The sequence below is a fragment of the Sus scrofa genome, chromosome 8 (genome assembly GCF_054392235.1).
Source record: "Sus scrofa isolate SSC_HxYL_T2T_F1_AM1 chromosome 8, Sscrofa_HxYL_maternal_Yorkshire_Landrace_v2.0, whole genome shotgun sequence".
NCBI classification, from domain to species: Eukaryota; Metazoa; Chordata; class Mammalia; order Artiodactyla; family Suidae; genus Sus; species Sus scrofa.
In genome coordinates this window covers 82,659,049-82,673,169 of record NC_139390.1, presented here as the reverse complement: position 1 = coordinate 82,673,169, position 14,121 = coordinate 82,659,049, and the positions used below count along the sequence as shown (strand labels likewise).

The 14,121-nt window shown below is 35.8% G+C and overlaps 1 protein-coding gene across 21 annotated transcripts in view; it reads left to right on the top strand.

Annotated features, from left to right (window-relative positions):
* The window catches only part of ARFIP1 (ADP ribosylation factor interacting protein 1), a 101,658-nt gene that overhangs the window by 45,911 nt on the left and 41,626 nt on the right, over nucleotides 1-14,121 (top strand). For 8 of the 21 annotated variants that reach the window (XM_021100361.2, XM_021100367.2, XM_021100362.2 and 5 more), the window contains 4 exon segments: nucleotides 1,713-1,821; nucleotides 6,867-6,962; nucleotides 8,424-8,536; nucleotides 12,373-12,594. In XM_021100361.2, the coding sequence (XP_020956020.1) occupies nucleotides 1,713-1,821; nucleotides 6,867-6,962; nucleotides 8,424-8,536; nucleotides 12,373-12,594 (540 nt within the window). 21 annotated transcript variants of the gene reach the window in all.

Sequence of the window (14,121 nt, the reverse complement as noted above, 5' to 3'; positions counted from 1 at the left end):
TGGGGGCTATTGGATAGTTTTGTATAGAGGATAGCTTTCGTGTGTCTCATGGATAGAAACAGAAAGGCAGTTGAGTCTTTTGGAATAATCCAGGTGAAATATGATACTGACTTAGACCACGGTGGAGGTGGTGAGAATTGATTTGATCCTGGATGTGTTTTGAGGGTAGATTTGATAGGATCTGCTGATGGTTTGAATATGGTGTAAGAGAGGAAGAGTCAAAGATAACTCCTACGATTTTTGGTTAAGATTTTAGTAACAGAGATGCCATCAACTGAATGGAGTAGAAACTATCAGTAGTGCTATATTTTATCTTGTTCTGTCTGTTGGCAGTAGGGGTTTACTGTGGAGTCAATCAGTTTGGAATATGTGAAGTTATGCCTCTGTGACATCCGTGTGGAAATAACGAGTATGTGGTTAGGTATGTTAAAGAGAGAGGCCCAGATAAAACATAAATTTTGGAGTTGTCAATGTATAGGTGATTTTTTAAAGCCAGCAGAATCAATAAGAAGTGAGTATAGGAGAAAAAGTCTGAGGGACTCCAGGATTTGGAGATTGGGAAGATGAGGAGGAATCAGCAAAGGAGACAGTAGAACATATCAGATGACCAAAGAGGAGACTCAAGAGTGTCTTGAAGTGGGAGGGTAAACGAGTAACAAGAAGAGTCAGCTGTCATATGCTGAGTCATATGCTGTTTGCTAAATCACAGAAAGTGAGAATGAACTTCATTAGTTATTAATTCTGGGTCCACCATCACCTATCAAATAATTGCCTATCAAAATTATTGAGCTTCTCAGGAAAAACCCTTCTCAACACTTGTCAGTTATGAAAGATTACATCTGTTAAGTCTTGACTTTGCAAATCGGAAAACTCAAAGTTAATGCTAAGTTTTCAAATTAGAACTGTACATGATGCGTAGTGGAATAGAGTATTAAGAAAGGATTTCAAAGACATTTATCTTTAGTGCATTGCCCACTTGTCATTGTTGTGAAAAACCAATGGGATCCATTCATAGATTCTGATTATGAAAACTGGGCAGTTCCTCATGTTGAAGCCAGAGGAAAGAAAGGACTTCTAAAATTGGAAATTCGTGTTTCATGGCTTCTCTCTTTTCTGTTGCTTTAAGACTGGAGATCAAATATTTTGTTTATTACCTTTATACACTAAGTTTGCAATTAGGTTGGCTAATATCAATGTTTAATGTAAGTCTAAATAACAAGAAATTTTCTTTACCTTACCCTAATTGAAGTGAGAGAAGTCCTGTTTACCTAGCTAACCTGGAAATCAAAGGGAAATTTAATATTGCAAGTGGAGGATTTGTTTATGCTAACATTAGCCAGGCTTATCATAATTATATTAGACATCAATGAGTTTTTAATATTAGACATGATTTTTTAGTCAACTTAATTCTGTTTTGAGAATGATTTCCTGATATATCAGTAAACTAGAAATTTGAGATTGAATTTTAATATCTGCCTGATGCTTAGCTCTAAAATGATGAAAGTATTTTGTGTTTGACATACACTATACCTCTTAATAGCAAATCTTGCTGAGTTTGATTACAGGGTGCTGTGATAGCCAAAAGGGAATAAATACTACATAGTAGAGAGAAAAAGAGTGTAAGGTGTGATTAAAGGGACATAGTTAGGCTGAACTGTTATTTGATGTGAGATTGTTTACAAGATTTTCTCTTCTATTTAAATGTTGCTAAGGATTTCAAGCGTTCTTTACCAGCTGGACTTGGTCTCTCAGAAACCCAAATTACTTCTCATGGCTTTGACGGTACCAAAGAGGGGGTTATTGATGCAGGAACGTTTCAAGGTAAGGATCCTACTATTTTTAAAGATGGCTGGGGTGAAGGATGAGAGAAGTTCATGCAATGCTACTACCTTTATTAATAAAGTATAAGAATTGAGCCCTTTAATTCCTTTTAAGACATTGATTATAAACATCCTTTTCAATTTAAATAAGTTAGAAATTGGGTTTGGGTTTGTTTGTTTGTTTGTTTGTTTGTCTTTTTGTCCTTTTTAGGACCGCACCTGTGGCATATGGAGATTCCTAGGCTAGGGGTCAAATCCAAGCTGCAGCTGCCAGCCTACACCGCAGCCACAGCCACACCAGATCTGAGCCGCGTCTTCGACCTACACCACAGCTCAGGGCAACGCCGGATCCTCAACCCATTGAGCGAGGCCAGGGATCAAACCCTTAACCTCATGGTTCCTAGTCCGATTCCTTTCCACTGCGCCTCAACAGGAACTCCTAGAAATTGTTTTAGCAGTTGTTTTTATATAAATAGTGTGTGTAATTTCACTAATTGTTACTTAAGAGTTGGTTTTAAAATTCTGAAATAAAAACAAAAGTTATATCAAGAATGCATATTTAAATATTTTAGCTATACCACAAAATTTCTAACTGTAAACCAATATTTATATAAATACATATTTCCTATTTTTTTTCCAAAGCAATTAGGAAAATGAAGTTTTTATTTTTCATTAAAAGAAAAACCATGCTGTGTAGGAGGTCTCCAAGACCACCTTCACATTCAATAATTTGCTAAGAGGCCCCGAGGACTCAGTATTTCATCATACTCCAGGCAAGCAAAAGTACCCCAAGCACAGTTAGCAAAGACAAAGGATGCCTGAGGCAAAGTCTGGGGAAAACTAGGCGGAAGCTTGCAAGTCACACAAGGCTTAACTCCCCCAGCAGAGTTGGGACAACAAATGTCAAGTGTTTGCTAACCAGGGAAAGTTATTAGAGACTCAGTGTCCAGGATTTTTATTGGAGACTGCCCACGCAGGCACCCGCTGCCTAGCATGTGCCAAGACTCCAGACTCCCAGAAGGAAAGCATAAACCACATCGTTTGTATGAAAAGTTTAGGCATATTCGTGAGTCTTACCATTCTGAGGATGCAGGGAATTATCACAAAATGAAAGTTCTTAGATGCTAACCAAGAGCCAGTCTTTTGTAACCTGGTCTTTTTGACGGATACGTAGTTAGACCAAATATATTAGCTCTTTTCTGCATGCATCCTGTCTACATGTGTCTATTTCTAATATAAAGAAAAGCCCCTCCTTTGTTGACCCTCCTGCCTATAATAATCTTTATTAGGTATTTTTCATTTTTACACAAGTGAAAGAAAGTAAAATCATGTGAACATTTGTATGTAAAAATGGATTGTTTCCTTGGCAGAGCTGTAGTTAAAGTAGCAATTGGAGTTGATGTTCAGTGAAGTATATTAATTTTAGTACTACACTATAATTTCACAAAATAAAAAAATCCCCATGCCTTTGTAATCCTTAGCCCTCTTGCAGATAATTGTAGTCTACATTTTAATTTTACTAGTGGCCAATATTTTCGTCAAAAACAGCATATATCGTGAAATATATTCTTTGTGAATTGGATCTTAGATATAGGCATTTAGGATAACCCAGTATAATGCCTTCCACTCTGAGCTATAAAATGAGTGGGCTATCTAGTGACATCATTTTTTTCCCCTTTTCATGCTTATGTTCAGAAAAATATACAGAAAGGGCGTGTCCGTGTCAACATCTCATTAGTCATTGTGTAGCATTGTGCTGTTCTCATCTAGTGGATAACTTTGAAAAGGTTGACTGATTGCTTAAAATTTTGAGTGCTTAAAGGGATACGGCTTACTTTGCATAATGTGACAGCATTTTTGAACCCATCACCAGTTTCCAAATTTAAATATCAACATAGAATTTTAAAAAAATACTTTTAAGGTATTTTAAGTGTCGTTGATGAAATTATTTAGCAGACATTTGGTTGTATCCTTTCACCCTTAAATGGGATAATAGTATACAGTAGTTGAAATCAGTGATGCATGGGCGTGAAAACACCAGTCAGCTTTACTTGCTTGCAGATTCATCCTAATCCTTCAAATTGGAATAAAAAATGTTTCATGATAATGGTAGTAATATATGTCCCTTTGAAGTGACTTTCAAAACATTTTTTTAACCACAAACGGCATTGTTGATCAGTATATTAAAATGATCATCATTATGCCACACTCAGATTAGTTGGGCATCTATTGGAAAGTTGTGGTTGTTTTAAGTGCCTTTGTTTTAAGATATATGTAGATTAACTGGAAAGAACATGGGGGGAAGCATCATGATTAAAATTTAGGAAAGAGGTCTTATGAAAAAATGTTGGGGCTCTGTTAGCCCTCTGGAAAGATGACTGAATCATAGTAATGACTCTGTTACTTGAAGGTTACTGCAGTTAAGAGCATTACTCATTTACATCTCTAGAACAAATTTAGAAAAAATTATACTTAAATGCAACTTAACAATAAATATTGAAATATGCCCCTAAAATACATTGTAGAATCAATATAGTGGAAATTGTGAATAATCAAAACTCCTAAGAGTGAATTGTGCTGTGCACCTAAGTTTTGTTTTAGTGGGGGTTTGATCATTGCACACACATGTTCATATTCCCAGATTTCTGCTGTTGAGATAAAACGGAGTTAACTTCCTAAACTTTTGTCAGTTAGCAAAAGCCTAGAGATTTAAGAGTTATTTTTTGTTGGAATTATTTATTTATTTATTGTGAATGATTTTAGTAACTAATTTAGTCTAAACTCGTGGTTTAAAGGGTTGAGGACACAGAGAAATTGTCTTGAAACTAAAGCAAAGTGTTGAAGTCACCCAGTTACCTCAGAACCATGTCTTTCACTACTTTAGTGTGGAAAGTTCTGTATCATTTTATTGCATATATTATATGTATCTCATCTGTTTCATGGGATTATTTCTTAGGCACAATTAATAAGCAGTCGTAACCAGAACAATAGAGCTCTGTTCCTGGGATCATCGAGAAATGGAACTGCAGTAGTCATCTTTTATTTAACGCTTCCTTGTATAATAGAAACCCTTGTGCCTTGGACAATAGAGATGAAGTCTTTGTTTAAAATGGTGATTGGACTGGATAACCGGTTAATAAATACCTTCCAACTCAACAAATAGCTTATGGATTGGTGTGTTCTGTATTGAGTTTAATAGTGGAGATATTAGGGTGTGGATTCAGAATATCTGAGTCTCTAATGAGAAGCTCTTTTAACCTTTCTGGACATCATTTCCCTTGTAGTTTAATTTCAGACTAGTTGATTTCCATGGTCTCTTCTAGTTTCAAATTTTATGGTTCAAGATTTTTTTAAAAGACAGGTATCTCTGACTTGGAAAGATAGCACCAGTCTGTTTAGATCTATTGCATGTTTGGATTTTAATTAGATCCAGTCCAAATTAAAGTTTTTGGTGACGGTTTCTGATTAGAACTTAGTATATATGGAATATGAGAAAGTTGACATTGATCCTGTCTTACTAGAAAATTTTAGTTATAAATTTGATATATGTTTTCTAGAGAACTGGGAAAGAGTGTAGTTGAAATAAAATTAACATGCAAACATTAAAGTATACTCACATGTGAAAGGATGTTGATTTTTTCAACTTTTTTTTTAATTATCCCTCCCTAAAGATAGCTAGCCTTTAGAATTTAAAATAAAGAAATTAATTAAATCTGTACAGTTTTCTTTTGTTTAATGCTGGACATTAGCAGCAGTGTTGGGAACTCAGTTTTTCTTACTCTGTAGGTAGCAAAGACTCAGAGATGTTAAGTAGTTTGCCAGGGTGTTCCTGATGCTCTGTGGTAAGTAGAGCCAGAATTTCAAACCCCGGTTAAGAGTTTAAAATTCAGTTGTGTTTCATTTAAAAATTGTGTTCTTTCCATTGGTTTTCAGACTTGGTCGTGTTTGAGAATAATCTAAGTGGTTTTTAAAAAACAGTTGCCTAAAGAACAGCATGGTGACTAAAGTTAATAATACTGTGTACTTGAAATGGTCTAAGAAAATAGATCTCAAGTTTTCTCAACACACACACACGCACACACAGACGTGAGGTGAAGAATGTAATCATTTCACAATGTACACATATATCAGAACATCACTTTGTATACCTTAAATATATATAATTTTGTCTAATAAATAAATAAAACCCAAAAATCAATCCAATAAAAAAACTAAGACTGTTCCCCCCCCCCAACCCCCCGCAAAAGCCCTTCAGACACCTCTTTCACTGATGATCAGTAGGTATTGTGGAGTGCCCTGAGTTATTTTAAAAGCTTCAGAAGTGATTCTTAGGATTAATTAGAATAACACTCTGTATTAGCACTTGTCAGGCTTCAAAATACATACAGATCACCTGAGAATCTTGTGAAAATGCAGCTTCTGGTTCAGAAGGTCTGGGGAAGGGCCTGAGTTTTGCATTTTGAATAAGCTCCCAGATGACAGAATTGATGGAGATCCTTGCCTTCATACTATACGTAGCAGTATCTACACTCTGTGATAGTTGATTTATGATTTGAAAATTTTAGCCACTATTTATGTGAAGGCTACAATTCATTCACATTTCTCTGAATTTTAATTATAAGTGTGATATACATGCCTTTGGATTTCTACTTGCAGTTCTCCTCCCTATGTTAGAGTAGTAAGTTATAAAATATTTACTTAAGCTTTAAATCATTCAGCTCTGGGACTTTAATCACATTCTCTTAATTGATTTGGAAATAGCAGAGTCCAGGTAAAGTCCTGTTTAGACGTGATCTTCCCAAGTTTCTTCTTAGATTATGTGTTTTGTTTGGCTTTAGTAGTTCAATGAAAAGTTTATACAAGAACTCAGCCTGGTAGCATCCATTTCTTATTAATCCATTCCTTCAAGAAGGCAAGTATCTTCGTTCCGGCTTTTAATCCTAGCTTTCAAGTACTTTAAAGGAAATGCCAGTACACCTGTATTCAAAATGTACAGTATGTAGAGGAAGAAAAGGATTTTCACAGTGAAATGTCTGCCCTTTCCAGGTTCCCCAGCACCACCACTGCCATCTGTTATGTCTCCTAGCAGGGTGGCAGCTAGTCGACTGGCTGAGCAAGGAGGTGATTTAATTGCTCCTGCAGGTATTACTGTCCTGGTTGGATAAATCCCTTCTTGCTACTGCTGAAGCTAAACCCACTCAGTTTCGTACCACTTGCCTTATATTCTTACATGTGCGTTACTCTGGCTTTTCTGATGGCTGACTCTTATTTTTTTAACAGTAAAAGAAATAATCTTTCTAGCCATAGCCTATCTTTCTGTCTTTTCAAAGTTGTAGGCTCTATCTCAAATGTGAAATTGTGTTCACTTTAAAATTTAAAAACACTGTAAAATGGGATTCATTTTAAATCATCCTTTCTTTGCCCTAGAAGATGTCGTTTTACTTATTTGATCCTGTACTCTTGGCTTTGCAGTTTGCCCTGTTTTCAGTTAAACCAAAAAGGAGCCTTCAACAGTTGGCTTCTTCATTATTTGGAATGGATCACATGGAAAAGTTGTATCTTCTTATTTTGAATTTAGACTTACAAATAGTTGTCAGGTTGCAACGAAATACTGTGTAATTTACCATTTGTGCCCAGACAACTCTATTTCTTTGCATTAGATTTGCTCTGCACTTTAATATTGCTGGACTGTAAAACTGCGTAAAAAATAAACTCTTTGTTTCTTATTATATGAAATGTTAGTATTTTATAGTTTGTTTCTATAAGAACTTTGTAAATTCTTAAACATGTTTGATTTTGTATACTGTTCTCATTCTTAGGTTGTGGTAAAGGCTGGCCTGGCTGTAGGAGTGAGAAAAGAAATTTTTGCTGACTCTAACTTTTAAAACCATTTTATAAAACGTTTTCTCTTGTCTTTATATTATTTTTCTTTTAAAATTATTATACATTTTCTGTCCCAAGTCATTAGCATTGTGAATGTTTATTAAATATTTTATTCTATGAAAAATATTTTACTGCTAGCAACTATATAGTTGTGAAGTTGCTTTTATGTCATAGTTTCTTAATTGTTGAAGCAATACATTATCGAGGCTTTGTACTGCCTTTATTAATTCTGGCTTTTTTGGGAGTGGGGGCATATTGAGGAAAAAAGATGAGGCACAATGTCGGTCTTGTTATCCGTGACACTGTGTTGCTGCTCTGTTCTGTGTCCCACAGTGAAAGGAGAGCACTGTGAAGAGGGCTAGCCTTTCAGATTTTTACTGACAGGTTTTTTTAGGATCATTAGGTTATAAGATTAATTGTGGACATTTTATTTTTCTTGAAATAAACAGCAGTTTTTTTTAAAAAAAGAAAAGCATTTTTTTTTTTAAGAAGATGGACAAACCACAGAGCATATATGTTTAATGGAAAGAAATGCTTTTTTTTGAAGTGTGTGGAAATTATCCTCAAAATGATTCCCAAAAGTTCTAGCCCATCACTTTATGGGAACCTTTTTATTTCTTTAAATGCTTAAGAAGTTTAATTAGAACAGTGTCCCTATTTTGTTTTCTTTCTCTACTTGCCTTTATCTGGTTTATTTTTTATCTGATTATGATCATGCAGGTGGCCAGAGAACACAGACAAAAAGTGGGCCAGTTATTCTAGCAGATGAAGCTAAAAATCCTGCGATGGAAAAGTTAGAACTCGTTAGAAAATGGAGTCTAAACACCTACAAGGTTTGTAATTTTATTTTAATGTTTCCACCTAACTTGCTCAAAGACTATTCATATGTTATTCACATTATTAGTTTGCAATTATATGAATATATAGGAGAGAATGTCATTTAAACATAAAAATGCAATCAGAAAATGGAGTATTTTTTTCTTATTGTTCATCTTTGCATAAATGTGGTTTAAAAAATCAGCAAAAGAGTTAAAAAAAAAAAACACTGCTACAGTTCTTAGTAACTGACAGATAACACATACTTGATGAAGTAGTATATTGCCTGGGCATACATTAGCTGTAGAACTGCTATGAATATGTTTGTCCCAATCTCCATCTTGTTGTTACTTGATAGCAACTGAATGTCAAGAGAAGTATACTAGTTTTCCAAAGTTTGGAATTCTCTAATCTTATTGTAATAATGAGGCATTAATTATACAGACAGCAGATGAGTTGGATTTCAGAAATTTATTGTTAGTTGTATTGCTTCACCATAATTGTTGGTTAGTCTTTTATATTCTCCACAAAACAAATAAGCAGAGTATTTATGCTATATTGGATGCCTTACCAATAGATAGCTCAAGCCCCAAATCCCCTTCTACTTTTGAAATTTAGCAGGGGCAGGGCAGTAGAATTTGTAGAGTAGTTAAGTCGCTGAAAGCCCCAGCAGTTGAGGTTGGAGCCTAGCTGAAACGCTCTCTGTACTTGTGAATTGCTTGCAGGCCTGGTGGTTTGTAAGTCGGGAATTGTCTGTATTTTTATACAGGACTCTCTTAATATGTCTTCTCAAGAGTAATAAAGTGAATTAATTTTTTCAGTTAGCGTTTTTAGGATCTGACATTTTCTACAAAAGCACAAGTTTTCTTATGATGGTAAAAGTGGCCTGACACTGCTATATAAATCTTTCCAAAAATTATTTAGCTGATGTCAGTGTAGGACTGAGAAATGCCAATGGCAGTCATCAAAACTTGATGCCTGCTTAAAAACTGTTCTCATTCAGGATGTCCTATTTAATCACTGCCTCTTTCGTTCCCAAGGACGAGGAGTCTCTCATTCCGTGTATCATTTTGCCCTTTGTACTCCCTCATATCACAGCCATTCACCCATCTGTGTTTTTAGGGACTTTGGTGAAAGATAAAGAACTGAGATTCTTAATTCTCTTCTGTTTTTAAACTTGCTTTATAGTATATACAAATCTCCAAATTGTACATTTTAATTTCAGTATGTACTTAAATAACAATCTGTTTTTCAGTGATCATATGAGAAACTTGCCCTGGGACCCTGATGAGTGGGGAAATGTTTTCTCTACCACCTTCTTCACCCAGCTCCACATAGGCTGTCGTAGCTCTCTCACTTCCACTTCCGGGTAACTTTAGGTTCTCCTAAGAGTAGTTAGTTATCTGTATTGGAATACAAGCTCTCTAAAAGTTCAGTTTCAAAACTTGTTCCAAGGGCCCAGGTTTATCTTATTATGCCTCACATTCACTGTTGCCTTTCTTTTCCCACTGTGGTAGCTTCCTAGAAACAAAAAACATTTCCTCATTAAACCTTTGACCCTCCCATCTGCTTGTAACCATTATTTCTGTGAAAAAATGACCACTCAGACAACAGCAGACAGTTCTTTCATTTTGCCCAGTCTACCAAGCTCCTTCAATCAATTCTGGCTTCTTGACTTTGAACAGACTATTCTATCTGGGTTGCTAAGGAAGGTACTACATGCTTTGGCTTTTGAGCCTTGTAAATGTCTCTAATAATATTATATTGCATAGGGAAAATCCTAGTGCGACTGAAAAGTGGGAACGAGTGGCTTATCTCCCTTATCTTGTAACTATTTCAGGTGTTATTTCTTGCTGATGTTTCCCTCATTAAAAGCACAAAGTCTCCAGTTAAACTTTTCTCTTGATGGGATTTTCATTTCCCAGGAGTCTTTGTTTATATGTTTTCCATAGAAACAGTTTTATCCCCCTTCTGTGAGTTTGTCCTCTCCTCTTTCCTGTCCTTTTTCTATATAGTTAATTTCTCTACTTTTTAAAAACAGTTATCTGTATTGGAATACAGTTATTCATAAAGGTCCTTAATTGATGATAATAGAAAATGTGTCAGGGAATTCATTTCAATTTTAAATAGAAGAATGTAAGTAGCATATAATATGCTAACATTAAAAAGATAACCATAGATTTATGTGTATGGACAAGAAAAAGCCTCCAGAGATGTGTTCTTAGAAAAGAAATGCTAGGAAAAGAAAAATGCTCAGGATATTATGTATAGCATAGCATAGTCTTATGTTTACTTTAAAAATATTATATATGTGACTATATAGGTTTAAAGAAGAGTCTAGACTAGCCTTCAAACTGTTAATAATTTCCTTTTTGTTTTGCTTTTTGTTTGTTTGTTTTGCTTTTTAGGGCATATGGAGGTTCCCAGGCTAGGGGTTGAATTGGAGCTACAGCTGCCAGCCTACACCACAGCCACAGCAATGCCAGATCTGAGTTGAGTCTGCGACATACACCACAGCCTATGGCAATGCCAGATGCTTAACCCACTGAACGAGGCCAGGGATCAAATCTGCAACCTCATGGTTTCTAGTCTGATTTGTTTCCATTGCACCACGATGGGCACTCCAATAGTTTTCTATTACCTAGTCGGATTAAAGGAAATTCACCTTTTATTTCATTCATTATTTTAATCTTATAGCAGATATTAATTTTGTAACAGAAATTTTGAAAGATATGATGAACAAATTTGCAAATTTTAAAAATTGTACTGCTTATTTGCTACTTTTTAGAGTAGTTTTGTTATCTTGAAATGGTGAGTATATTAATGCCCTACACTCTTGATTACTCTTAAAATATATTGCTGAATAGTGAATTTGCTTATAATTTTTATTTCTAACAAAACTTATTTCCACGTGCTCTGAAATTAGATACTTTTAAAAATTGTAAGTTCCTATGTCATTATTTCTGGGACAGAATAAGGTAACATAATTTAATACTATTTTATCTGGATAAAAGTAGAAGATTTTAGGAATCTCTTAATTTCTCCTCTTTCTCTGTCCCTCTTTCCTCCCTCCCTACCCCCTCTTCTCCTTCCTTTTGTCTCTTCATTCTAACTACTCACACACACACATTCACAACTATTTGGTGGGGAGATAGAAGGAAAAAAAAAAGTATTTGAAACCAGTAGGAGAGTAGAATTTTGGTATTTCTATTATTCTTACATTAATAATCCAACATGGAGTTCCTCTTGTGGCTCAACAGGTTAAGAACCCAGCTAGTATCCATGAAGATGTGGGTTCGATCCCTGACCTTGCTCAGTAGGTTAAGGATCCAGCATTGCTGTGAGCTGTGGTGTAGGTCACAGACACGGCGCAGATCCCATGTTGCTGTGGCTGTGGTGTAGGCCGGCAGCTGCAACTCCAACTCAGTGCCTAGCCTAGGAACTCCCATATGCCACAGGTACAGCCCTAAGAAGAAAAAAAAATAGTCCAATATTATTCTCAAATCAATGCCAAGTATCTCAGTTATTTTAAATAATCTACCCAAGTGCACCAAGCTTGAAATATGATTATGTGAGAGAGCTCCTCTGGCAGTATATAAATTAGCTAGATAAGTTTTAAAACTTCCTCTGATTAGTGATTGTTATTAAACATGTCTGGTAAATTTACCTTCTGTGTCCTGATGAACTTCTAAGGAATCTGCCAATTTTCAGTTTGTTAGACTAGCTCGTTTGAAACCAAAACAGTGTGTGCCTTATGTTTCAGCATATTTAATTTGGATTGCTATATTACTGGGTTTTTTTCTTTTGTTCTTTTTCTTTTCTTCCTAAACAAAGTGCATCTTTCCACTTTTAGTGCACTCGACAGATTATCTCTGAGAAGCTGGGCCGTGGATCAAGAACTGTGGACCTTGAGCTTGAAGCTCAGATTGATATATTAAGAGATAACAAGAAAAAATATGAAAATATTCTAAAACTGGCTCAGACATTGTCAACCCAGCTTTTCCAGATGGTGCATACCCAAAGGCAACTTGGAGATGCATTTGCTGATCTGAGTTTGAAGTCACTAGAACTCCATGTAAGATTATTTGAAATAATTATTGGGGGGTGAGAAGGATGAAAATGGCAATAGGAGTGAAGAGGTAATTTGTTATGTTTCTGATTTGCTGAACTCTTAGCAAAATTGGAATCTTGAGGTCTTCTTTTAAGATATTTTGTGTAATTTCTACAAGGCCCAACTGACTTTTTTCCATGTAGTATTCAAGTTGTCAGCTGGGGGTTTTGGGGGAAGGGAACTTGGTTAGAGGGAAGGAAAAAGAGCCTTCAGCCTGCCCGAGCCTAGAAAGAATCTGAGCTCTGTATGGAGCTGGGCATGGGTAGAAAGTCAGTTCAGGCCTACTGGCCATCTCTTACCTGTCTCTTAAAGTGTCCTGAACAAATAGTAATTTGCATGACTGGCTTTGTGATACACTTTTACTAAAATTATTAATATAAGTTATGAATTTTAGAATGAAATGTTTTCTGTATATACCTATATAAGTATTCAGTGAAGTTTTTCTGATAGTTTCTTATGATCTCTTATATGACTCCTCTTGTGTCTTTTTTTTTTTCTCACCTGGAGCCAAAAGGTGCAGAAATTCCTTGTCTGCAGACTTCTAACTTAAAGAGAGTTAGATAATTTAGAGCATTAAATCATTTGATGATATCTAAATCTTGGACAAAGTTCGGCTAGCAATGACAATATACATCATGATAGTGGAAAATGTTGAGATTTTAACTGAGTCGTTAGAGAAAGAGAAGAATGAAACTAGTAATAGGAAGCTGAATTATCACAACAGCTGCAGTTATTTAGTATCCACAATTTCAGTGTAATGGCCTGGGTGCTTTATAGCTATTATATCCTGTAATATATCTGACAACACTGCAAGAAATGTTATCCCTATTTTATACATGAGGAAAGTGAGGCCAAGAGAGGTTAGGAAGTTTTTATATGATCACAAAACAAATAAAAGATAGAACTGGAATATATTAAGATATATCCAGGCCTTTCTCTTTCTCCATGATCTCTTGCTATCTTTTTTGAGGGTCTGTGACCCAGAGAAAAATCCCCACAGTATGAAAAGAGGTAGCTAGAGTAGTGGAGGGTCTGGGGAAGTGTTAGGCCCTGTTCATTATAATGGTTAACATAGATTGAGGGCTTACTACATACCACATACAATTCTTAAGTGGTTTGTAAGGGTACTAGCTGATCTAAGGCTGTGTCAGCCAGTAGTACTTTTATTATCTTTCTTTTCCAGATGTGAAGTCCTTTTTTTTTTTTTTTTTTAAATAAATGGAACTGAGAGGTTAATCCTCAGTATTCAAGTCCATTGTACCCAGTTTAATTTTTGAGTTTCCTGGAGTTCCCGTCGTGGCGCAGTGGTTAACGAATCCAACTAGGAACCATGAGGTTGCGGGTTCGATCCCTGGCCTAGCTCAGTGGGTTAACGATCCGGCGTTGCCGTGAGCTGTGGCGTTGGTCGCAGACGCGGCTCGGATTTGGTGTTGCTGTGGCTCTGGCGTAGGCTGGCAGCTATAGCTCCGATTAGACCCCTAGCCTGGGAAC